Source organism: Alligator sinensis, unplaced genomic scaffold (assembly GCF_000455745.1).
Source record: "Alligator sinensis unplaced genomic scaffold, ASM45574v1 scaffold1156_1, whole genome shotgun sequence".
NCBI lineage: Eukaryota > Metazoa > Chordata > Crocodylia > Alligatoridae > Alligator > Alligator sinensis.
The window spans coordinates 803,488-831,186 of NW_005842296.1; the positions used below are offsets into that span (position 1 = coordinate 803,488).

The 27,699-nt window shown below is 42.2% G+C and overlaps 1 protein-coding gene across 1 annotated transcript in view; it reads left to right on the forward strand.

Annotated features, from left to right (window-relative positions):
* Positions 1-27,699, forward strand: part of RUNX2 (runt related transcription factor 2) — a 131,753-nt gene that overhangs the window by 14,149 nt on the left and 89,905 nt on the right. Inside the window, exons 3-4 of the mRNA XM_025209577.1 lie at positions 2,643-2,799; positions 8,310-8,414. Of these exons, the coding sequence (XP_025065362.1) occupies positions 2,643-2,799; positions 8,310-8,414 (262 nt within the window). The remainder of the gene's footprint in view (positions 1-2,642; positions 2,800-8,309; positions 8,415-27,699) is intronic.

A 27,699-nucleotide genomic window follows, 5' to 3' on the forward strand; every position in this document is an offset into this window, starting at 1 on the left:
TGATGTTACATAATACTGTGCCAACGGATGTTGTGCATTAAGAATAATAAAGTTGCAGATTAGATATGAACAATACTATGACCTGGAAGTGTCATATCCAAATTGTGCTGAGGTTGAGAACAATGAAATTGAATTTAAATGAACAATGAGTATTTGAAAAAGAACAAAAAAATGAAGGACCAGAGTGAAACCTATCAAAAATAAAGAGACTTAGTATTCTGGGTAGATGGGCCTTCAAAGAGGATTCAGTCTCATGCAGACTCAGTTCATTGTCTCCAGGTATTGCCAGCTATGCTATATTTTATCAGAAAAAAGGATTGATTAATTTTAAGTAACAGGAGATCTGCATACCTAGACAGAAGGAGGTGGGCTGAGGATACAGTAATTTCACTCCCTCATCTGAGGCCCCTTGACAGACTTGCACTTCCTCCTTTGCTCTGAGTTTCTTTGCATTTCTAGTCTTAATGTTATTTTTGTTTTGTAAGACGTTCTAAACATATTTTTAACTTACAGTCAGTGGAGGTTTACCCAGATAACAAGAGTACCTAGATCTATAACAGTACATCTTTAAACAATAAGCAGGGGCAGAAGTGATATCACATCTCAAGTGTCAGGGTTTAGGCCATTTTAAGTGAGTGGTAGGAGGAGATGCAACTGGGCAGCAGATGGTCCTGCATCTTCCTGTTTTGGGGTTTCTTACACCTCACTCTGCAGCATGCGGTGCTGGCTGCTGTCAGACACACAATATTGGGCTAGATGGCCCATATGGGTCTTCTCCAATATGGCAGTTCCTATGTTCTTATGATCAGTAGCATTAAAATCACTTTAAAGTGAAATCTTCGCATGAAATCCTGACCACACAGAAGGGAAAGGCAAAAGTCTTTTGGGATTTTCGGTCGTGTTACCTGATGGTTTTTGGAAAGACATAAAAACCTCATTTTAATCCATTGTATATAGCGCCTCAGCTTTGCTCTGTGCTTGCTCCAAATCAAACAATCTAAGCAATAATTTTCAGTAATGAAATCCACCAATTAAAATATTTTTCAGATTTGCTATACATTTGACATTCATTTTGTTGTTCAAGAGAAATATGGTGCACAGCAAAAGGCCATATAATGCCAACCAGATTTATGTAGAGCTTTTAATTGTTTCCACTTAATAAATTGATGGTACAATTAGTTTCAGACATAACCATTCCTGGAAATCACATTTAAAGTTGGGGTCATGACAAAGTATAATAAAATATATTTCTGGAGAAAGAGTTGATAACTCTAATGTAAAAAAGCAATAATTTACCATAAGGTGATAACAATTAAATAGGCCAGGAGTAACATATATTCAGGGCTAGTATTTTTTTTTTAATGTTTAATACCCAGGATTGCAAACCTTTCAAATCTGTATTTTTTATACCTTTTTCTTATCATCATTACTATTATGATAACATGAGCATAGGGCAGTTATTTCCTTTGTACTGTTATGGGGAATCTTTGCTTCCCATATGAAGTATCATTTACATAAATCTGACTGAATTAGTGCTCCTGTTCTAATGTTACATTTGTTTTAAAAACTTGCAGTATAATAATCCTTATGTGCATCCCAAAGCATTTTCATAGCAGACTATAAATAACTCTTTTACCTCTCTGCCTGCCATACAGCAGCTGTTTAATAACCCCCAATAGCACCACACCAACTTAGGACAAGAAGTCATCATCTTCTTCTCATGTCCTGTCTGAGATTGTTGCTGACGGGTATTTAGCAGAATTTGCAGATTCATTATAACCTGACAGGGCTGCAACGTGGGGGCGACTGCTATGGCCATTATGGCAGCTGGAATTCACTAAAGGTGAAAATCCTATATATATTTGAAATGCAAAAGGAAATATGTTGGTACAGTGCAGACATGTACTAGGGCTAACCACAGTCTACTCTTGTTAGAAGCATTGTGAGATCTTTCAGAGGCACGAGTAGATAAGTCCTCGGATTTATATTGCATCTGAAAAAATGTCAATCCCAACAGCACAGTGTTCCTTAATCACATGTTGGGGAACACTCCAAAATGGGAAGTACAAACTACTGATGCTCCAACATGACTCCTCACACCAGCAAGATGTTACTGGAAGTCTCCTGTCCATTTTGCCAAACCTTACACTATCTGACATGATCCAGTGCTTAAGATCCCACGGCGATGGGCACAGCCTTAGCGTTTAAACAGAACACAATTTCAGCACGATAGGGCTGCTAATAATAATATCCAACTTTCTATTTCAAATGAAGTCTCATGTATGATTTATGGACGTGAGCCATACTTCGTGTTTTCCCATTGCACTCTGGTTACTCAGAACAAAGTTGGCCTTCAAGATGAATTAAACCATATATTTGACATAGGGATGCTGACTGTGTCTGAAGAGTTAAAACAAAAAAGGAACTCCCTATTAGACTATGAGAAAGGGAGACAATACAAGATGTTTCTTTGTTTGATGTGGCATTTTGTTTCGTGTTCAGCTAGTTCATGACTATTCACCGCAGTTAGCTGGAGTATCTGCTACAGAGCCTAATAATTAATGTTTCGGCGTGTAAAGCTGTAGCAAATACACATTTTCTGTGTCATTTCAAGAGTCATTGCTGTCTCCTCCTTTTCACAGGTGGTGGCCTTAGGAGAGGTGCCTGATGGGACAGTGGTTACTGTCATGGCTGGAAATGATGAAAACTATTCCGCAGAGCTGAGAAATGCCTCTGCTGTGATGAAGAACCAAGTGGCCAGGTTTAATGACCTGAGATTTGTGGGCAGAAGTGGAAGAGGTAGGCCACTACATTTTACATTTTTATAATGAAGTAAAAACAAAGTCTAGACATTAAACTGGTTCCACAATGAAATACTGATTAGCCTGTAAATAAATCATCATCGGCCTTTCATCTTCGGGGATAAATACAGGTTTTATTTGCAAACTTCAGCATTTGTCCAAACCAAGTTTGTTGTCTTTCTGTCTTGCCAAGTTTGTCTGACTCCTTATATTTTTTGGTGTTTTTATGAGATCTGAATTTTGAGAAAAAGATATATTTACAGAAGACATGATGCCCTCTTTTGACCTCACTGGCAGAGTAGGAAGAATTAAGAGCCCATGCTCTGAGCTATATGTAATCAGGTAAAAAAATTCAGGGCATGGCAAAGAAAGCAAAAAAATACATATTACTATTTTGTCTTCAGCTGTAAAGCCGCCTCTTAAGTTTTCATAGGAAGAAATATCATGGTTTTTTGCATCTCACGTGCTATAGGCTATACACTTTATGGTTTCTTCTAGTAGTTGGAAAGCCTTTCAGTGACTTCATTTCACATTGGGCAAGTTAGTTATGCGCTGAAAAAATAAGTCTCATATTCTCCGTTAGTAACTTATTTAACATTATAGACCTTCATGGTAGGCTTTTTATATGAGTGAAATGTAACTTCGAATACATTGCTTACTTCAGAATGGCCCTGAAAATAACAACTTTCTATTTCCCTAGAGATTTAGAGCCCTGAAGTTGACTCTGCTGCTTAGGAGCTTCCTATAATCTGAAATCTATACTCCAGTCATAGGAAGCTTTTATAAAGATAGCAGGATTGACAAGAATTTCCTTTCAAGATCCTTGTGACTGCTTTAACATTTGAGTTAATGACTGAAAGGATGTCTTAAAGGAAACCGGCACTTCGGTCTTTGCTGAAGGGATCCTCAAAGGGGCTCGTGATATCAGCTTCTGATTCAGTCAAAATATTTTATTTATTTAACATAGATTTTCATTTTTATAAACCAGCTCTGAAAAAAGAAAGCAAAGTCTATGTTGCAAACTTATAAAAAAAAATAAAATAAAATTTTAGAATAATACACTCTGCAAAACACTTAGAATATAGCTTTGAGGGAGAGACCATTTGTCAGAGCAAGTCAAACATCTGACAACTGTCTCTAGAGTTTAAATCAGATGGCACATTGTTACAATTAGAAGTATTTGATAAAAGTGATTCCGTAAGGGTCGTTTCCAGAGACTAGTTTTCATTTTACGAACGTGGCCAATAATGTATACTTCTCAGCTTCTTACTTTTCATTAAAAAACCTTCATAATAAAGAACAATTCTCCTGCAAAGGAAATAGCATATGAAAATGGAGTGTGTGAAAAGGATAACAACTTCCTAAGAGAAGGCGTTATTCTCCTGTTCCATTTCTCTTGCTCTCCTTTTAAAAATATTAGTGTCCACTTTGTCTTTATGTTGATGGATTAAATGTGAAGTTTCTCTGGCTCCATCACCAGTTCTGCTTTTCAATAAAAGAACAGTAGTATATCCCATAACAAGTGCTGAAAAATAACTGGACTATGATGTACTACCTGTGCACTGTGAATCTCATTTGAAACCTATGAAATATACTTTCTCTTAAAACATAGAACATGATGACGAGTGTCTAAGGATTCAGGCTATATAGATACACACACACACACACACACACACACACACAAAACTTCTTTTATTTGGCCACACCCAAGGGCTTTAATTTATCTTTTATATTCTACAGACTTTGCACAAGAAGTTTTTTCTGATCAATCTGGGTAAAATCTATGGAAAAGCGATAGTGTACTTTGCAAACCCTCAACATATTTATTTAAGAAACTTCAAAGAAAAACAAAGGGTGTGCACTGTTTTACTATATTGGCTTTCTGAGTTTTGGCTAGTTTCCCAAATAGCAATTTTTATATTTAAAAAAAAAAGAAGAAAAAAGACAGACTTAACTGCTTGCAGACTTTTCACGCATGGAAGATGAAGAAAGCTTCTTTTGATGAAGTGTAATTATGTCCAAACAGAGCTGACCCCCTCCCCCCATATTTCTTATGATCTTAACGGAAGAAAGTAGGGTTTTTTCCTTTGAAGCAGCCGGGACTTGGTGGAGGATCTGAAATACTACATTCTGCTGCCAGAGGCAGGATGGAGAAATTGGTCCAGACTTGTCTTCCAGACTAAGACAGAACAGAGAGGGAGAGAGAGTGTTATCATTAATGATAGATTTTTATAACTCCACTTAAAATAGCAGGAAAGGAAACAGTAGTAGCAAACAGAAGTGAAAAAGTGACACCATAGAGCACAGACGTGTATTGGTAGGTGCGTGTCTTGAAGTTGTCAGTGACAAGAAACTAATCCACACCTGCTCCTGACTTTTTACATTTACATCTTTCTAAGCAGCTGCCTCTTTGATCATTGCATCTCTTAACTTGATTGTGAAGTCTGAATCGTCAGCTTACCACTTTGCCTTCTCTCCCACGTTTTCCTTGTTTCTTGTGGCCCGATGGCGAGATTTGAGGTTTTTTGTATGTTTTTCTCTGCTGTTGATCCAGCGTACGTTGGCAGCTTCATAGTTTTGTTTACGTGTTCTCTCGCACGCACCTTTCTACATTGAGAAAAAATAAGCACCCTTGATACAGGGCCCTTGAGGTGTATGTAGAAGTCCCACTGATCTCAATCAAAGCTGTTTTAGGTGAGGTTTTGAGGTAGTAGCTAACATTTGGGCCAGACTGAAAGTCCACAGAAGTCATGGGTGGGACTCCCACCTTCAGTAGACTGTGGATCTGGACCTTAACGTTTTTGTGTCTTGATGTTTTGAATTAGCATCTGGCTGGAAAATATGCACCACGCGCAAGTCGCTGAGTTTGCCTCTAAGTTAATTTCTCTCTCAGCCTTGCACTTGAGCATATGCCAGTCCTGTTCATTACTGTGTCAGCTACACTTGCATATGTTAATGACAAAGGATGAATGGTTTGGGAGACACTAAAGAAACAGTGCCAGAAGATTTCCAAGCCAATTAGGTCCATAAAAGAGTGTTAATATTAGTCCTTAGCTACAACAAATAAATAGCTTAAATTTTAAGGGCACAGAGAAACCTACTAAAAAAAGTTATGTAGGTTTGGTACATGATAAATGATATCCATGAAACCAGTGAAATCTGTCTTTGGAAAGGTAAGCACGCTTGCAAACATATACCATTATGCAATGAGCCCGATCCTGTGACACACAGGTTACTTTCTATGAAGTGTCGGGTGCCTTTAATCACTTTTGACGTCATTGGAAATGGAAGCACTCAGGGCCCTGCAGCACTGGGCTCTCATAGTACAATAATGTGATCTATTATTTATTAAGAGGGGTTGGCTCCCGAAATACTGCTTCATTCCTCTTTGGCAGTGTAGTCACTCGGATGCTGGCACAGGCTGAAGGCCAAATGCAACCCTTTGTGTAGCGGGGTGGGTGTTTTTGGTCATTTTAAGGGGGTGGGATTTTTTAGGCTAGAAAATCTTGCAGTACTTGTCTAATGAATGAATTTTCCAATGGTTACCAGCAGAGCACATCATCCTGGTAGCTTTTCATTGACAGAGGCTTTCATGCCTGCTTGAGATATTAATAAAGGGATAAAACTCTAGGGCCAAATTCTGCCTGTAGGCGCACACGGAAGCTCCCTTGGATGTCCGTGGCAGCTGCCTCAGCACGAATGAATAAAATGTCACCGGTGAATATAGATGCAAGCAGCGGGCTGAATTCCAGGGGGGTAGGAAAAATGGCATGAAACCTTGCTAATATACAAATAAGCACACATGCAGTATATGCTGACTTAGTAACATTATGATGTGTCTGGATTCCCCCTACCCACAGCTGCCTTTTGTATTTTGTCTTTGCAAAGAGACAAGGCATAGGGACCACTGCCTGGCCGGGGCGTCACCATATGTGTATGTGTTAGGACCGCGTCCACGGTTCTGCTGCCGTTTGCTTCTATCGTGGTTGTTCTTGAGGCCATCGAAAGAGCTTTTTCCCTCCCCCCACCGAGGGTTTGGGGCAACAGCTTCTGCCTGTTGTTAGAATTTAGCTCCTTGAATTTTCCAGAGCCCGGCCTGAGTCTCAAACTCCCGGATTTCAACCTAACCTGTGTCTCTTGGAGAAGGGGGCACAGCTGGAGCACAGTTGCACCTGGAAAGTCATTTTACTCTAAATGACAGTTATATTCCCTTCAAGCGGTCTCTGTCACATTCTTACTCTTAAAAAATATGGCCAAGACCGTCTAAAGTCGCACGCCCGATAATAAATGATGCGTGTCCCGAGCAGGTTTGGAAAGTATATGACTTGGGTTAAAAAGAAAGGGCAATGACTGTATTTGACAGCCAAAGTTCTGTTCTGTATTATGCCTTATATGTAACCTGTTCTAGATTAGGCTTTGAAAAGATTGCATTAAGTTTGTGCTGTTACATATTGTTTAAGATTTGTGTTTTGATTGAATACCTTCGGAGTTCAACAAGGGGGAAAACGGGCACCGGCAAAAAAAAAGAAAAAGAAAAGTTAAAAAAAAAAAAAAGTTTTAAAATTCTGGTAAAGTAGCAGCTTAAATGAGCAGTAAAGCCTGAGATTGCTGACTGTTTTATTGAGTCACTGTTGTACGCCCACCTTTTCCTGTCTTGAAACAGTTTTCAGTTTTGACTATCTGACATGACTAACCGTTGCATATCTAACTGATTACAACTGTCAGTGAGTCTCCAGAACAGAGGCCCGTGTCTTCTTGTGAGAACGCATGCTGAAATCCAGGCTGCTGGATTTATTTCTTTATTTTTAATTCCTTCACTGTGCCAAAGGCTCCAGATCACCATGTTCAAGAGTTGGGTGAAATATAGCATTGAACGTTTAAAATGCAGATCTGCGGCATGCAATATTTTGTCCGTGCACAAAACAATTTTTCACTGTCCGTGGATAGTTATTTCAAGATTTAATAAATGGAATATGTGTAAAAGGGGGGGTGAGGGAAATCTTCGTTCCAGTAATGATGATATCATCATATTACCACAGGCTTATTAAGGACGGGAGATGCCAGCTCCCTGTTAAAATGACTCCCACGAGGAATATATATTCTTTCCTCATCTTATTGTACTCAATTGAAACAAATGAAATGATAAAACCATGTGACGTAAATACCATAGGGCCACCTTCTGCTTTCTGTCTCACTCCTGGAGAACTGAGTAACTCTTAACATTATCTGAATGGTTTTGAATTCACACCACTTTGAACAAGGGGAGAATTTGGCTTAGCAGCAGCAGCACATTACTCTTGTTCTACTATTATATGATGACCCAATATTAAATAAGGGGTGTTTAAACTGTCAACACTCAGATATATTCCTGACAGCAGAGTAAAACTGAAGGAGAAGAAAACTCCTATAGCCAGCCATGTAAACACCTAAGATTTTTTTATTGAGTATGCACGGGTCTTCTTTTCATGTTATAATAAACCGTTCCTTTTTTTCCTCCCTTTTTTGTAGGGAAGAGCTTTACCTTGACAATAACTGTCCTTACAAATCCCCCTCAAGTTGCTACATACCACAGAGCTATCAAGGTTACCGTGGATGGACCAAGGGAACCAAGGAGTAAGTTTCATAGTCCTATTTTATGCTTTTCCTGTCTGCTGGTGGGAGTCTGTACAAGTAAAACCACTTGCTGTTGTTTAATATTATACATTTCTTTGGCAAGCATATGTCCCCATTCGGCAAAATACATGAGCTTAGACTTAATTTTAATCACGCTTAATTTGAAAACCACTGGATTATTCACATGCTTCAGGTTAAACATGCTTAAATGCTTTGCTGACTTAGGGCAATATTAAACCTGATTCTTATTTAAACCAAGGCTTGGTACACCACACTGACACTCTTAAGGGCCCTGAGCGTCAATGAGACTCAGGCCCATTGTTTTGATATATAATTTGAATTATGGACAACAGACCCAACCTTGCAAGGCATTGAATGCCCTCAGTGGGCATTAGCTTCAAGCTGGGGATGTTCAGAAACTGATGGGAGATATTCAGCATCTTGCAAGATCTGTCCCAACATATGGGGAAAAAATGCAAAGTAGGTTTTTTTGCCTGTGAGTTCTTTTGCCACCTGACAATAAATGCATTGAGCACCCTGATTATTGAGAACCTCGTCTTGCTGAAAACTGGGTTTTCCTGGCATCATGTCATTTTTCATCAGTGGACTCACCCCAGACCCTTGAGAGCAAAATGAGTAATCATAAAAGCACTGGGGTGTCAACACAACAATCTTTGAGTGTTTCCCATGTAAAGAAAGGGTGGGTTTTTAAACAAAAACAAGGAAAATGCCACCAACCTGTCACTCACCCGCATATATTTTTTATAACATGTACACTCCTGATTTATCAAGAATCTAGCTGTAGTGATTGCTGACTTTATTGTTCAAACAGTTGTGTTTTGTCATGTTCCAGTAATTATTATAGCTAGCACCTACGATTAGATACAGTCAGGTCTGGTTAATCCATCTTGATCTGTCTGTCTGTCTGTCTAGCAGCTTTAACTGGTAATCAATCTTACATCATCAGGTACCACTAACAAGCCAATCCCAGGCTTCTTAATCTAACTAGAAACTCTTTTCAAATTGATTGGGATCAACCAGGTCTGCCTGTATTTTAAATTATATTTAGAGATTAAGGATTATTTGATGAGTAACCACATAAAAAATCCTGGTAATGAAGTATTTTGAATTATTGCTTTGCCTTTGATCAGCAGCTATAGATGAGATCTTTTGGGAGCTCTTAGGGAGTTTTATTTAAAATACTGCAAAGTTACCAGCAGACAGAATTGTAAACAAAGAAGTGGTTCCCCTGCCAAGACAGCCAGCATTGCAGGATCATGTACAAATGAGAGAAGAGACATAAAAGGTCTTCTGCTTTATGTAAGAATTGCCTTATCTTTGTATTTTCTCCCCGATCAGCAAGTGAGAACAGTCAAGCAGCTCTGCTCTTACAAAAATATTTTATCCCATAGATACCTCTGGTGCTGCCTGCTTGGTTTCTTGCTTTTTTTGGTCCTGTCCACTTTCCCTTGTTAAATTAACTTCACTACAAGGATGCTGTGTTCATTTGTGACAGCTGCTCTATCTGGCCTGCTGGGGGCTTTGGGTTTAAATGACTCCTTGGCGTAACACTGACGGAGTTAGTTAAGTCAGGAATGATGTGCTCATTTTTATTTGGATGCTGCTTCCACGTGTTGTTGCATCAGTGAAACAGGAAATCTCCATGCGAAGCAGATAGCACAGCGTGAGGAGGTGGGAGGAGGAGAGTGTAGAGAGAGTAATATGTGAATAGGCTGGGATGGCTCAGACTGTGGTAGAGTAATCTAATTAGGCTGGGATGGCACTATGCCAGAAACCACCAGAGCCAAGGTAAACCTATGTTAAAAGAGCTAAGTAGGACTTCCAAGATTCACCTACGTTTTTTATTTTAGTTGCTATGGGCCAGATTTTCATAGGTATTGGGCACCTGCTCTTAACTGACTTCACTTGGGCCTGTGTATGTTCGCTAGCTCTGAAAGTCAGTTCCTGTACCCTAGCTGGAGTTCTTGTGTATCTAGTTTCCCTTTTTCTTTTGACAATAAGTCAGTCAAGTGTGACCAGAAGGGTTTGCTTTGAGTTTAAAATAATATCTGCTTGGTTTGCTCTTCTTCAAGTCAGTTGGTTTGTCATTTTGGAGCAATACAGGATCATAATACCTAGAGACCCAGTGTGGGAGTCGTTAATGTGAGTGATAGAAAAATAGGTCTGGAAAAGGAATTATTCAGTAGAAATTTCACTTAAGTTCCGTTCTTTTGTGAATCCCTCCACTAATTTTTGGCCCGGTAGTGATTGCTATTAATTTCTGCAGTAAACAAGAACAGCTGGAATCCACATTGCACAAGGAAAGCTAGGTGATTGGGAGAAATAATGAATCTTAAACCAGTGGCTCCAATAGCAAATGTATTTTTCTTAATGAGTTATGTTTCAGAAAACAGTGCCCCTCTCTGCCAGGACCTGCATTTTGCTCAGACGTCCAAAGCATGCTATCCTATTTTTTCCTCTCTCTGGCAGCTAAACCAGGGCTGTCACATCACAAACAACTTCTTTTCTTAATATACACATCTGGCGTTGGCAGTTGGACCAACTTCATAAGAGCACATGATCATCATTCATTACAAGATTAAAAAGTACCCCATGGCATCATTGATGTTTTTTAACTTTGATCTTTTGCAGTTGTGATTCATCTCGGTTATAAAACTTCCCTTGAAAAGAACACAACCAATGACTTATTAGAACCTTCATCCTAAGTAGCATAAACATAAAATTATGCACATCTTTACAAAATGTCATTTACTTTGCTTGCCAGCTTATCATTTTAAGACATGACATCATGCTTAAGATCCTGAATTTGTAAGACTTGTTTATAGGCAAAGCACTTTGACCTTCTGTTGGCAAGTTGATTGGAGAGAACAAATGCTGTATGCTTTCCAGCAGCCGCCGTAGGAGCAGTGGCCATACCACAACAGACGTCCCAATCACTTAGAGCCTGACTTTAAGAGGTGCTGAACAGTCACGACACCCAAGGACGTCAGTTGGTGTTTTGGATGCTCAGCACTTTGGAAAGTCAGATTGTATAACGTATTAGCTCTCTGTATTGTGTTAAAATATCTTCCTGTGGAAGTTTGCTGCCTTCATTTCTCTGTTATTATTAGTGTAAAATATTTTAAATAGAGACAGTGATGTGAGGAAGAGCTGTACATTTCTATTTGGGGGAGAAAGTAAACATCTTCCTGTGCCTTTTCCAAGGAAAGAGGGTTTTTTCTTTCACAAATTAACTCACTGTGAGCGTGAGTACAGCCCAGGAAGTTTACACTGCTGGCTAGGCTTTGTGTTAGATCAAAACGTAGCACTGGTAGTGGAGGCTGCAGTGCAGAAAGGGTAGGACAAATTTATGCTTTCTCGAATACCTTATTTATTCCCTTATTCACATTAAGTAACCTCCTTTCTTTTATATATATAGACCTATCCTCCAGCTCCAAGACCTGAAAGGAGGTCTGCCAAAGAGCCTACTGCTCATGAACTAATCACCGACCTACAGATATAACTGTAGAAGAACACAAAATTAACCACCCAGTTTCCTCTGGGGCTCAGTTGTATGCAGCCTCGGTTGTACTAAATCAGTCTTGGGAGGAAGTCAATCCCAAGTCTGTCTTGGGAGGAAAAAAAGAAACTCTGCCTTGTCAGCCCATCGTGGCACCTTTCGAACAGCAAAAAAGCTTTGCTGTCTTACACTGCTTCTGGTTGAAGTAAGTGGCTATTGGCAAGTACAGAGCAGGAGCCATAACAGAGAACGGGTTGTAGGGTATATATACCTTTTATGTGTTGGCTTTGGTTCTCAGACTGAAGTCCAGGTCTCATTGAATGTAGTCTCCATACTGGTTGACTGCATTTAGCGATAGTCTCATACAAGAAAAGTTCCAAACTTTCCGCTGAAATGCATTGCTGGGGAAAAATCTGCCTGCATTTCACTTTCACTTGCAGGTGAATAAACCATATATATATATATATATATATATATATATATAGATATATAAAATCTGCAGCCAAAGCCTTGCAAGGTACATAAGCAATGAAAGGTATGAGCAAACACGGCCCTTTTGTCTCTGCACGTTACAAAAGACAAGCAAAAGCTAGCAAGAGGAGCTGGTCATCCTGAGTATTAACTGTTTGGCTGACTGGCTTATAAAATACAGAGCAATGACTGAGATTTTTGAGATTCCTAGACTTAGAAGCGTAACAGTTTTTAGGAAGCTCTCTCTCTCTTTTCTTTCAAGGGCTGCGAGTGGAGGGATACGTCTGAGGCTGGTGGAATGTGCTTTTGAGTAGAATAGCTTTAAATCTCCTTCATTTTTTTCTTTTTGTTGTTGACTGACTGTCAGGAGCTGGGCTGGTGGCCAAGCAGGAAATGACACATCGAGAGGCATTTGTGTTGTGCAACATTTTGTGGAACTGATGCAAGGATACATTGCCTGTTTACGCATTCCTTCACTAACAGACTGCATGGCAGTAATTTTATTCAGCGACACATGGCACACTACAGCAAGGAGCTAGATCCTTAACATCTCTTTATGCAAAATTATCACAGCAGTTAAAACATGCTGTGTGTCCCCTGTTTAGAATATTCCCTGGCTCGCCTTCAAAAACCACTACACCAGCCCCTTTCTTTCCTCGGCGTATATTGATTTGAATATGTTTTTCCACTGTGGTAGGTTTGTACAGTCCAGGGCAATGTCTTTTTTCAGAACAAAAGTGTGTTTTGCACAGACAGGCACTTTATGCCTACATATTGTATTCAATGTAGGTTAGCAATTCCTCAAGCAGTATGTATTCTAGAAGCTGAGTATAGATTTGTATACGAATGCGGTAATAGTCTGGCATACTCGGGAAACTTGAATTTAAATCGACGCTGAGAACCTTGAGGTATTCTAAAAAGAGTGGATTTCTGCCTAAACCAAAGTTAGACTATCTGAGCCTATTTGTGATCTTCCTCACACTGGTCAATCTCCATTGAAATCAGTTAGGTTATTTCAGATTTCCACCAGCATACACGAGAAAATAAGGCACAGAAAGAACCTCTAACACAGCGGGGGCAACCTTTTTAGCAGATGTGTCACAGATTAGCCATCCACCCTCTCTAAGTGCCATTCTGGCCCCCTTCTTCTACCCCAGCGGTTCTGAACCGTTTTCAGTTGACGTACCCTTGGTCTCAGAGTCAGACCTCACGTACCCCCTTTCAATGGGAAAGTAATTTTTTTTAGGCCCTTCGACCTTTTTAGGCCCTTTTCATGTACCCCCTGATGAGGCTTCACGTACCTCCTGGGGGTACATGTACCCCCAGTTCAGAACCGCTGCTTTACCCCATCTGCTGCTCTGCCTTCTGCTCCTGGCCCTGGGCTCCTTGCCCAACGTGCTGCTCTGTTTTCTGCTCCCTGCCCTATCTGCCACAGTACTGCCTGTCCCTTCCCTCATCTGCTGCGTGCCACATGCAGAGGCTGTCCACGGCACTCGTGTCACACATGCTACAGGTTGGCCACCCCTGTTCTTAATGGGTTGAAAGTTGCTGTTGCGTTGCCTTTTATAGATGTTCATATTCCCCAGTGTTGTTGTAAGCAATGCCACTTCACAAGAAGTGAGCTGAAACGTGATGATTTGGGCCAGGGATTGGCAACATACAGCCCGTGGGCCAGATTCAACAGCAGAGCCAGTGGATTCAGGTTGGTGGAGCTGGAGGGCTTTGTACCTGCGCCTGGTGTGTGGGCTGGGCAGTGTCCAGGTCCAGTGTCCAGGTGTACTCGTGCTGCTGTCACTTGTCCCCACCCTCCTGGCTCCAGACTGACACAGCCCAGGTGGTTTCACCCGTGCATCAGCAGTGGGGGCTTTGCCTGCACCTGCACTAGGGCCAGACAGCTGGGAGCTGTGCCTGCACTGCCCCTGTCGCTGCTTCTTCCAGTTCCCTGCGTCCTAGCTGCAGCATGAGTGCAGCTTCCAGCCAGTGGGAAACTGCACTGGGGCTGGGCAGATTCCAGCTGTTTCCATATTGCAGTCCAGGGGCAAGGGAGGGAGATGGGGACAGTGCAGCTCCCTACAGGTTGGAAGCAGCACTGGGAGGTGGGAGAAGTGGTGGTGTCATGGCTTGTCCCTAGCATGGGCACAGGGAAGGCCTCCTCTGCTGATGGACCACTGAAACCACCTAGCCTTTGTTGGACCAACACTGGTTGCAAAAGGTTGAAAGCTTCTGATCTAGACTTAGCTGTTCAACTTCCTGTAAGATTCAATTGGTATTTTTATACCATGACTATCACTATTGTGCCTGAGACTAGTTTCTGCTATGTTAGGTAATACACTTAGGGCCTAATCCTGAAAGGTGCAAAGCAACCACAACACTTATTAATTGCTCTGGGATTTGCAGATTTTAGAACTTCTTGTGGTCAGGCCCCAAGTTTCCTGAGCAATCTCATGGTTTCTGAAGTGGTGGTAAAGCACCTTTTGACTTCAGTAGTGTAAGACTAAGACCAAGCCTTGTTTCTTTAAGATGCATGTGTGATGTAAATTGGGGAACATCTGTTTCATCCGAAACTGTGCCCCTGATTTGCATTGGCAGATGAAGAGGAGTGTTTACTTGCTCATCAGCGAATTTATTGCACTGACTTTCAGAGGATCTAGAATAGTTGAGTTTGTATTCCTTGTTCTAAAGAACATATCAAGGTATTTTGTTGTATATACACTGCAGAGTTAGATTTGCTTTTGAGATAGATGGGCGAGTAACTCATTAGTGCTAGGATCCTTACAGTCATCTTGAAAGCAATATATGCTACTGGACTTGTACAAAGAAGCTTGCAGATATTCATCACAACTCCTTTAAATCACCATTTAATGTCAGGGCACCTTAAATGTCATGTTTTGTCCAGTTTCTAGTGCTAGGGACAGCCCCAAAGACTTGAGTCCCATATTTTATCCACACAGCAAATACAATACAAGTAGCAGCTGCATGAACGTGACCCCCACTGTCTATGTGCTTGCCTTTCTCCTGTCTGAAGGGCATTTTGGGGGTGATTTAGTCTTTGTGACCATTTAGTTCTTATCCATTTTGTTAGGACTGCTGGAGAGGGGTTAATTATTGATCACTGTATTTATGAGGTAGCCACTAATCTGCGAAGAACTGGACTGCAACTGCCAAATTTATTCATATAAGTCTCCAGTCAGCTTTCAGGTGATTATGCCTTTTTATCCCTCTGTCCAGGGCCTGGATAAACTGAAGATGAATGATTTTATACACTCCCCTAAACCATCTAATTCACCTATAACTTGTACTTAAATGGTGCAGTTATTCTGAAATCTGCATAATCCATACAGCATGCAGCAACTCACTCTTCAGGAAGTGACAGCTTCCAAGTGATACCTGGGAAGGGTGGAGACTGACCATGTACATAACTACATGGGTAGAGAAAATCTCCTCTAGGAGATTATGTAAAAACAGGCGGGCAAGTCTGAACAGAAAACCATTCCTTAGAACATAATAATCAATAGGAAGATAGCTCTGGGTGGTGTGTTTCCACTGCAAACATATTCTTTTCAGAGTATTTGTGTAGGTAAGTGTTTCAAAACAGGCCACTCCCAGTCCATTTGACATATAAGATGATACCATAGCATCGTCTGAGGTTGCAGTTATTAGTATTTGTATTACAAAAGCCCCTCTGAGTGACAAGAGAAATTATGGCATGTCTAGGGGCTTATAATCTACATTGAGAAGGCAGGTGCAAAAAATGGATGCAACCGAGCAACTGTTGGCAGTGGCAGAGGTGCTGCATTTCATGCCTTCATGTGGCATGGTGTCTACATAGGGGAAGAGAGAATGCAGTTGTGATCTGCCAAACCAAAAATATTATTATTAGGTTTGTGATGTCTCATTGCAGGAGGGAGGGCAGGATGCTATCTTAGAAACTAACTTCAGAGAGGCAGGAGCTTTTGTAGGTAACAACTTCATCAGATGTTAGGAATGGATTGTCATTGTCTTAAATCAGTTTTCTTTTTCATGAATCCTAGATTTCTTTACAGGCTTTATAGGACAAAGTTACATGTTATACTTAGACCATACTAAATCTATGGCATTTTAAGCTGTGTTAAAGTTAGTCTGTCCTGTGAGCAGTCGCATGTTGAGGATTAATACCATTTCTTGCCTGCACAGCCCTGACTTGCCACTAGAGGGCTGGTGAGCAGGGGTGTGGCTAGAAGCCCAGCTGTATGGGCTCTATCCCTGCTCAAGGCGGGAAGGGACTGGCAGTGATGCATCTTGGGATGCTGGAGGACTGCAAATTGCTCATTTTATCTCTCTGCAGCAAACTGAATTTACCCTAGCACTAGGGTTACCATATGTCCCGGGTTTCCCAGACATGTCCTCTTTTTGGGTCCTCTGATCTCCATCTGGGTGTTTTTTTGAAATCTGAACAAATGTTTGGGATTTTTCTCTGCTCCTCTGGAGGGAGCAGAGGGAGAGCGATAGGAGGCAGGGGGTACCATGTGTGTCTGCACGTGCACCCGCATGGCCGGCATGCAGCCAGGCAGGGTGGTGGGAGCAGCCTTGGCAGCTGGAGGCAGGTAAGTCTATGGGGAGCAGGGGTTGGAAGGCTAGGGCTTGGGGACCGTCTAGGGGAGGGATGGGTATATGAAGGGGGGGGTAGGTGCCCACCAGTGCTGGGGCTGTTCAGGTGTGAGGGCTGCAGGACGCCACAGGTACAGAGGGGAGGTACCTTTCCCTCCAGTGGGGAAGGGGGCAGGGGGGGCACTTCAGGGATTTTGGGGAGCTGCACAGCCGAGCTAGTGGCACTGGGGGCTGAAGCCTGTGCTTGCAGGGGGGGCACCTAGGAGACATTGCCCAGGGGGTAGGAGGCATAGCCAGGCCACCTGGCGTGATGCAGGAGCCCCAGCTTGGGGTGGGTATTGCTACAGGCATCCTCTTCTCCCCGCTCCAGCCTGTGCCGGGGCCAGACTCACTCTGCCGGCACGTGCACGAGCCAGAGCCACCGCAGGTGCCACGTTCTGGCCCGGTCAGGACAGGGACAGCTGGGGGAAGCAGGCGGGCTGCAGGTTGGGAGTGAGGGGCACCAGCAGGGCTGTGGGGGCTGTGGGTGGGGAGTGAAGGGCACTGGGGGGTGGGCAGGGGGCTGTGGGCCGGGAGTGCCGGGCACTGGCAGCACCAGGGGGCTGCAGGTCAGGAGTGAGGGGCAGCAGCTTGGCCCGGGGGTGGGGGATCGTGGGTAGGGAGTGAGGGCCACTGACAGGGCCAAGGGTCTGTGGGTCAGCAGTGAGGGGCAACAGCAGGGATGGGGGCCTGCGGGTTGTAACTGCATAGCCCAGGGGATGGGGGGGGCAAGGGACTGTGGGTCGGGAGTGAGGGGCAGCACCAGGGCCAGGGGGTTGCAGGTTGGGAAGCGAGGGGCACTGGCAGGGCCAGGGGCTGTGGGTTGGGAGCGAGGTGTCCCCCTAACAGGTGTCCTCTTTTTTTGGAACTGGCAATATGGTAACCCTAGTTCGCCCAACACAGGTTGCTAGCATGGGACAGTTAACCCTTGCCTGAAGTGGTGTCATTTTGAGATGCTCACAGGGTTAACTTAGTATGAGTTAACAAGCTTTAACGTGCAGGCACTCATGTTTTAAGTGTTCTTAGTATAGTCTAAGCATAATGTGTAACTTCACTCATAAGTAGAAATCACTTTATTCCCCAGTGAGTGAAGTGGTCCTAAAGGTGGAACCTGGAGCTGTTCACCAGTGCACCACCGTATGTCAATGATGTTTAGCAGAAGAAATGAATATAATAATATCATCGCTAACTGAAACATCATGGAGGCATCGGTAATGATTCCATATTGGAATACGCCCAGAATCCTAGAACAAAGCTCTCTACTCCTTGCACTTTTCAAGGGGCCTTAAATGACTATACTAATACATAGGTAGGGCCCTTGTTTCATGGCTTATCTAACTGAGGCCATCTCAAGGAGCCCAGTGCTCCCACTGCTGTAGTAGAGCACTGATTAATTGTTCACTCGCTCCTGTTCATGTAATGAGTTAGTTAAACCTGAGTTAGTTCCCAGGTAGTTAGCTTGGTTCTCTCAGCAATGTAGCCACAGCAGCATGGAGCTCAGCACAAGCCAATCACTGAGAATATATACAGCTTAAGTGAGTTTTTCAGCCTGCTCTGAGCTCTGTGCTGAGGCAGCTCCCCTTCTAGCAGTACTTGAGCCAGCTAGTTTAAAGCCAGCTTGGTATGTCCACTCTGTGATTGTACGCAAACAGTACTGCCTACTAAGTCATCGGTACCACTTCTTGCAGCATCTCTGAGCTCTATCATCCAAGAACTGACCACACAACCTTGCTTAGCTGGTGAGAAGTGATAACATCAAAGCCCTAAGTGAGCTAGCTGCAGGGTTTTTAACAATGTTCTCCATCTAACTGAAACAGCAGAAGGTAGGGAAGGAGGATATAATGCACTATGAATTTTAGATCAATATAGATCAGAGAGCAGGTCGGACGGTGCACGGGTTCGGTACGGTGCCAATCACCCCACTCTTTTCATCTTCTATATAAAAATGACAGTGCTTCTTGTTTCTATCTCAACTCAGCTGTTCATGTTCAGATGCATTCAGGGAGAGGGATTTTCCTTACATTGGCAATGCAAATATTAGTTCAAGGAAGGAAGAGCAAAATCTAGCAATAAAAAAAGGCTCACATGCCCTTTGCTCAAAAATATGCTGTTTGTGCCTACAGCAGTTGCAAGGTCAGAGAAGAGTTTTAGCTGTATCGACACTAACTGCATACCACAGACATGCTTTGGGGTCTGCTGGCACTGGGCTTTCCTAAATGCTTTCAAGGTTTGTGCTCCTGTCCTTCATCAGCATATTTTACCTATTCCTTCCTTATTCAGATTTATATGCTAGCTCATTTTGTCCCTGACATGTAATCCTCATCACTGTACAATGCACACCCTTTTCATGAATACCACTTGCTTTTTTTTTTTTTGTTGCTGCTGTGGCCCTCCAAGTCACCTCTCTCTTGCAAGGGGCTAGATTCTTATAAATTTACTCAGCAAAATGTATTTCTTTGACAGCTGCCTTCATTTTAATGGGACTGCTCAGGGCATAAAGTAGGTATTACCTAGGATGATTAGGATAATAGACTCTCTGCCACAATAAACCGGTGCTAATTAGTTTGATACTTCCTTGTATCTTGATGCTGTCTCCAAGATCCTCATTGTACAGTCAGTTTGGTTTTAAATACCAGTGTGAGTTTTCGGACAGAAGTTTTTATGTTGTCTTTCTGAGCTACATAGGATAATGTTTGCCTACATAAACACCAATTCATATAGCCTGACTTTAAAATGGATTCAAATCTAGTTGTTACATTTCTAATTGAGTATGTTAAAATACAGTAAATTCCTGGGCCTCAATTTGCAAGGCAGCCTAATTTTCAGAAAGTACAGAGTCACCTGAAAAATCAAGCCCTTTTCGTGTAGGTTAGTTACCAGGAAAATTAAAGTACTCAGAATTACTACTTGCTATTGGAAATTGAGACCTACATTCCTTAGCAATGCAGAAGTTTGTGAATAACTGAGCTGTGGATATAAAAAAGAACATTAATAGTATATACAGCCAGTGAGAAGCATGGAGAAAAAGACATATGCTTCTCATAGCAAAGATGTATGTATCTACTTTTGCACTTGTGCAGCACCCAGTAATCCTTAAGCCCAGACTGAGCCTTTTAAACAAAAATACCTTACAAATAAATAAATTTAAGTACATGTCATTATCATATATTTTTAGGTATGTAAAATCCCCCAGAAGTTTATTGGTGCTTCGGAGTTCATCACAAATTCCTAACACATTGAGCAAGCACTTCCTCTCAAGCTCTAATTTTGCTCCTTGGTTCTCATTAGTATAAAAGTTAAGTATGTGGTACGTGCTTTCTGGCTTCACACTCTCATCTTTCGACTCTCATGTATCTACTTTGTGGGTTGCATTTAGGAGACTTGGGAGACTGCTTGCTTTTGCATTTGGTCTTTATCGTTGCTGTTGTCATGAAACACTTGTTTGTAAAACCAGCACTATAATAAAATTAGCACCTCTGCAAGTAGATGTGTTGAACACGCAGGAGGGCTGAATGGCAGAGATCTGAGTGTAAATTATGCAGTGTTTCAGCTCCTTTGCTAGGCAGTCAAAACAAGAGTCAATAAAAAAGGACATATGGCTAAAAGTTTCCAAAGTGCCTAAGGGACAGATCTTGAAGGCACCTACATTTAGGTGTAAAGGCTGTGCACCTCAGCCTGGAAGGGTAATCCCGTTTGAGCAAGGAATTGGGTTTAGGTGCATAGGATTCTTATACTATCAAAGGGGAAACTAAGATGATTCAGAAAGCCTGGAGATGACTAGAGGTAGAAATAGGATGTGCTGTGCACAGGGACAATCTGAACTCATGCTGTTGCAGGTGCTTCAGTGCCTGAAAGGCTGAACATTTTCTCCAGTCACTTGAAAGTCATTTGCACATAGGGATCTACCTGGCATTGGCAGCAGTAGTGCTGTCTACATTTTATCCAAGAAACTTATGGTTTGACCATTCATCCAGGAAGTGGGTGGCCTAGGTTCTGGGTCTTCCTTACCCTGGGGAGATTAAAACCCATATGTCTTACTTCCCAGGAGAATGCCTGAACAACCGGGCAATAGAAATAATGCTATTTTTCTATTGATGTCTGAGAGGGAGATATTACTGAATAAGTGGATGGGTTTCTCTATTTTTAATACTCACTTCAAATATATACTGCATACAAATATGTGATTATATTAAAAGAACCTTAGAGAGATTGCAAAATTTGAATAAGTATTCAAAAGGCATGAAATGCCAGACTCAAGGTTGTCTTTGTAGCCTTAATTCAGCTCCTAAGTACATATACATTATGAGACTATCTTTAATTACACCCTCACATGTTAGTTTTGCCCCCAAACTCCAGCCCCATTCAGTACGCAGGATGGACAATACTCATTTAATGAGCAAGTAGTCAGTGGGTGCATCTACATGTGCATGTGAGCTCCGTGTCAGAGCCAAGAGTAGAATCCAGTTCCCCAGGGCAGCATTCACCTGTCTTAACCATGAGACCCATGTTTCTTCCTGCAGCCTCTCCTTCAATCACTACACCCCTTCTAACTTACGCAATGAATGTGGGAAGGGGCCTACAGACAGCAACCTCCTTACTATACAGCCTGCCTCATCCCTAGACCATGTGCATCCCACACACTGAGTGAAACAGGAGTCCTGCAGAAAAGATAGCATGTGAGCAGGTAATGAAATTCTGTTTAAAAAAAACATGACCTGAAAAACAATCCAGAAATCCCATTATATGGTGTCATTTTGACATCTGTGTGGGTCATCAACTTCAACAGTATCACACAAACCTGAGCTAACAATGTTAGCTCTGGGAGCGAATACAATAACAGTGAACAGAAGTAAGTTGTCATCCTCTGTGCGAACCAAGCCTCTGGGGGGAGATGAGATGCTCTGTAAGTTTTGAAGATGTTTCCATTCCAGGGACAGGAGGAGACTATGATTGAGAGGGCTCAGACCCTTCTGACCATTCCCACTGACTTCCAAAAATGACCATTTCTGCTGTCATCCAAATTGTTCTTGTTCCAGTCCTGTCTCTCCTCTCATTTTCCTCACTTAGGAGTACAGTCTAGGACTAGCTCAGTTTCTTATCCCAGTCCCAAACTCTTTGCCCAGTGTTGGATCCCAGTCTCTGTTCCTGCCTAACAGGGTTTTTCTTAAACTCAAATCTGCTCACTTCCCCTGCCCCTCAGATGTGGCTATTGGGCCCCTGCATTTGAATCGGAGAACTTGCTCCATGATATCTGGACCCATTTTTAGCAACAGACACACACATTCAAAGGTCTGGGCCTTTTATTAGACCAACTAAAATAGTTGGAAAAATTCTTCTTTGCAAGCTTTTGGGTACAAAGGCCCTTCTTCAGGCAGAGGAAGTGTATGCAGTTGTTTTGTGCTCTTCCTGGATGTGATAGAATAGAAGCCAGAGGCCAGTATGCAAGAACGCCAGTCAGTGAAAATGCAAATTGTGGCAGACCATTAGTTGGTCTAGTAAAAGATATTAGATTTATCCAAGGAACCTTGTCTGCCTATGTCCTTAGACCAACATGGTTACAGCCAACACCCCTGAAGGTCTGGCTCGCAACAGATTAAAGGCCCAGAAGTGAGGAAAGTCTTGCTCAGTTCCTAGCTGGTGCATGCTCAGTGGGTATGTCTACAAGATGCTTACTGTGCATTAGCCTAATAACACTGCACAGTTACGTGGCATTTAAAAATCATGCTAATAGCCTCCTGCACAGTGTTATTAGGCTAATGCACAGTAAGCGTCATGAAAAAACCACGTGCCAGTGCTATTGTGCAGTAACTCTAGTTACTGCGTGTTTAGGTAGTACTTTGTTAAGCAAGTACTAAACTAAATGTGCCATGCCTAAGGCGCATTAATGAATGTGTAGATGCACCCCGTGTAGATGAAATCTTCAGTGAATTTATCTGCTAACATCTAAGGAGTCTGTATAGAGTGTGTGTGAAAGCTTGAAACTTGGCCAGGTTTGAGTGGATTGATGTGGGCATATCAAAAAGCACGATAACTCCCTACCAAATTCAACAGCCTGTTCCAAATCACTGGAATATTAGATCTTTTCAAAAAAAAGAGAAAAAGGGTGAGAGGGAGAAATGCCATTTTTTCCAACATGGGCAAGACAACCTATTTTTTCCTACCTCATTCCCAGAAATGGCTGAACCCTTTTGGCTGACACTAAAAACAAAAAGAAGAAGAAAAGCAGCCTGAGGCAGTTATCCAGCAAGGCAAATTTCAGCCCAAACAGTTAAAGTTTGGCAAAGTTACAGGCCAGTAGAAGCATGGTCTTAAAATGGGAAGCACTGGAGCCTTAATAATAAGCAAGTGCTGACAGCCCCACCTACAATATTTTTAACTGACCGTAACATTAATTTGCACTTAAAATATTCCATTGACTTCAGTGGGGATTCTGTGTAGAAGGTCATTTTGGGAGTAGACGGTTTCCTCTTGTAGCTCCTGGTTCTGACATTGACTTTGGCAGGGAAGGACAGGCCTCCGGTTTAAAGCTGAATGGTACTGCGAGAGAAGCCCTCTCTCACGATACCCGTGCTGGGGTAGCCATAATAATAATAATCATTATCATCATCATTCAGGTATGTGTGTGGGGAGGGCTACACTCCTCATATCAATGGCCTCCAGGCCCTGATGCACCGCTGGAGATATTACAGCATAGAGAGTCACAGGGCCCCCCAGGACCAGCATTTGGCAGGCTTCCTCCTTCCCCGCTTTCAGCCTCTTCAGAGGTGTAATTTGGTGTGCAGGCACTTCAGTTGCATTGGCATGATCCATCCAGACGTTACAGGCCATACATAACACACGCAGCGGGTGAGCTGAGACCGATCTGTGCAACAGAGCGGAACAGTTCCCAAGCTGCCGTTATATGGAGTGTGGAGTCAGTCACTCGCGCTACCAGACCTGATGCGCCGTGCCCCGCTGCAGCTCTGAAAGGGCCAGTGTGCGCCGCAGCCTCGGTTCGTCTTTGCTTCCAAAAAGGAATTTTTTACAAAAACCCTCCTTATGTTTAAAAACAACAAACACAGGAAATTAACACTGGGGGAAGGAAAAAGAAAAAAACCTCTGCTTCAAGTAACGTTTTGAGTTGGACGTGAGCTGACAGACATGAGTCAACTTGATTTCAGGTGAGAGCGAGCCAACAGCCTGCATCCAGAGAGCCCGGCCTTTGGGGAGGCAAACACGGGATCCAAGTTCTGTGGCTTGGGCCGAACCCTGTTCAGAGTTAAAGAAGGACCTTTGGGCCAGTCTCTCCCTGCAGGCTTTGAGTGAAGAGCTTTTCACTCCCCAGGGCAAGGCCTCCAGGCAAGCAGACCCCGTCTTTTGGCAAGCTGGGGAAGCAGGTTGTCCCATCCCAGTCATACATCCTGGGGTACGGTCTGAGTTCTCCCTAGAAGTCTGAGCCTCCTCCAAATGTGAGCCAGCAGCTAAAGGCTACCAATCTGTTCTTAGCTTGTCCTCCTCTGCATTTAAGTGACAAACTTTTGCTGATGTTGGGTCCTTTTAAAAACCAGTGGCCAGAATTTTTTAAAAACCTATTTAGCAATGCAGTCAAAAGTATTCTGATTCTCAAATTTAAAAAAAATTAAAGAATTTTTTTTTTGCAAAAACCTCGTTGGTCTAATAAAAGATATCACCTCTGTCCATGAGCCCTGATTGTTCATTTTCAAGGTACAGTCATAGTGTTGTTGTAGCCCAAATGACCATGTATCTGGGTACTGGGCAGATGTAGCTGAAATGCCCAGCTTTTCAAATCTTTCCTGAGGTCTATTTCTATATTGAACTCTTTCTGTCAGAGGAATGTGGTTCGTGTTTGAATAACACAACCCAATTTATTATTTGTATTAGGGTAGAACCCGGGGCGAAGGCATTGCTGTGCTAGGTGCTGTACAGACACTGAGCAAAGAGTCAGGCTCTTTCCCAGAATACTTACAATGTACATAAGAGGCAAGGATTTTTCTGGGTGATATCATTTATTGGATTGATTATATAGTTGGGAGCGATATACCAGCTTTTGGGTATCATATCCCTCCCAACTGTACAGTTGGTCCAATAAAAGATACCACCCACAAAAATTCTTGTCTCTCCTATTTCTTCTAGACCATCACGGTTACAACATGATCCCAACTCTACTACAGTCTATGTAGATGCTGGACTGTCTCTGGGGAAATGCCTTGTATGGAGTAGTGGGAGGCCGTACAGTTTTGTGTGTCACTTCCTGTCATGCACCTATAACCTATATGTGTGCGTGGGTGGGTGTGTGTTTGTATATGTATGTATGTATGTATATATATATATAGATATAGATATATCTATATATCTGTATATATATATATATGTTTTTGTGTGTGTGTGTGTGTGTGTGTGTGTGTGTGTGTGTCTGAAAATCTTAGAGTCAGTTCAGAACAGACATCCCAGGTTAGTGGCTTTCAAATATAGAAACGTGCTATGTCTGTATAGCAGGCCAAGTAACGTTATTGAAGGTACATGGTTTATACAACAAAAGCCATAGGATATTATCAACTTTGTTATGCATTTCAAATCATGTTGCCCATACGCAGGCAAAACGACTCAAGTGTGTGAAAGGGCAATGGTCTGAATCAGCAGAATCATATGTACAATCGATGCAATGCACAGTGAATTAAGCAGTCCACCAGAAGACTGTTGGATGACACTAATCTTGTGCCAGATTTTACCTGTAATCTTAGGAAAGGAGGTTGGTAGCACTATTGATAGAAGGAACTGTGGTTAAATCATTGGACCAGGACTCAGGAAATCTGAATTTAATTTCTCATTCGGCTTTGTGCTTTGGGTAAATTACATGATCTCTCTATATCTCAATTACCCATCTGCAAAATGAGGATCCTAATGACTGTATACGCTGTTGTCTATAAGGCTTTTTAGAGTGATTGTATGACATTTAATGACAAAAATTTTCTCAATTATATGCTCTTTAAATTTAGTCAAGCTCCATCTACTAAAATGACTCCCATAATCTTTTAGAGAGAATAGGTGGGTCATAATCATCAAGTTGTACTTCTGCCTACAGGAAGATAGCATGGTGTCCATTAATTATAGGGAAGCTCAGTTTTGAGAGGTGGTTCAAAGGCTCTTTCTATTCCCTAACCCCTGTCCTGAAGGAGAGGGAGCAGCAAATAGATACACAGCAGCTAAGTACCTAATCTCGCAAGTTGAGGTCCACACTCCATAACATGGAGGTAGGATGGGGGCACGCTCCCTCTCATATCTTCCTACATGGGTTCACAGCCATGGCCCCTTTGCATTAATCAGAGAGAGACGGGTGAGAGAGGGAGGCTTAAACCAGTTCAGGGTACCGGATTGAGGAGTGTGAGCTCATAATTCGTGCAATTATTTGTCATTTGATAAATCAAGCTGTTTAGTATTCAACAGTCCCTTTTAATGAAAACAAACCATTTGAAACAGAGAGATGGATCAGAGCTGGCCTCAAGCACCTCTGTAGGAAGTTTTATTTGCCTCACTCCTAAAACTTTAGATGAAGTCTCTCCCCACTTCTCTACTGCCCTTGTGTCGCCATTCTTGGGAGCCAAGCAGTTCAAGAGGTAAAAAAGTGTTGTCACAACAGTGCTTATCACAATAGTGATTGGGATTAATGTAGCGGGGAGCCAAGTTTCCATAACCTGTGTTTCTGAGCTTGTGCTGTATCCGGTACAGTAGTTGCAGCATGAGACTTGCGTGCGTATATTTTTATCGCCTGGCATTGTCAGAAAAAGCTGACCCATAATACTGAACTGTATAAGTAGTAAGCAGTGGAAGGCACTGCATTCTGAAAATCATGTATACTCTCTCTTTATTATGTCGCTTATGGATAATATCTTTTACATATATATTTTAAAATTAATGTGCCTTGAACCATGATTCCAGAGTCCAAACTGAAAAACTTCCAAACTTTAGGAGTTTGGGTTTTTTTTGAAATGGGAAGACCTACACTTTGTGAAGCCCTCTGATAATTTAAAAAAATGTTAGGGATAGTTAGCTTAAACTTTTTTTATAAGTAATTAAGTTTAGGGAGTGATTAGCTTTTATGCACCGTGGAACAATTACATTTATGAGATTTTCTCTTAAAAAGGGATACCGTTAAGCGAAATCCGGCCCCATACTTAAGTTCCGAAAACAGCAACAAAAAAGAACACAAACAAACAAACACCACCACTGAAAACCCCAACCTTTGGCAGAAAAACCAATCAGGTCAAAATAAGATGATTTTTCTGATATAAATTCCATTGAAAGAAAAGGCAGATCCTTGAAATGTAGCTCAGAAAAAGCTAGACATCTCCCATATGGACAGAGGAATATTTTTGTGTTCTGAATACAGTGCAGGTTTTGGAAGCAGGTTTGAGATGGCTCCTGTTTTGGAAATCGATGCATGCTTTGTATGAGTGATGCCTCTGCTTTTATGTAGCAAAAAGCAATGTTAGCGCAAGTAGAACAGCAGAGCATGGCTGAAGAGGTCTGGTTGAAGAGGTCTTTCTTCTTGCAGGCCATTCCCAGCTTTTCATTTTTTCTTTAAGGTAATTCTCCTCTCGGGGAGCTCACTTGGATTTCAGAAATCCAGGGCCAGATGATTCAGGTTGTAGTATGCAGCCAGGAAGAGCG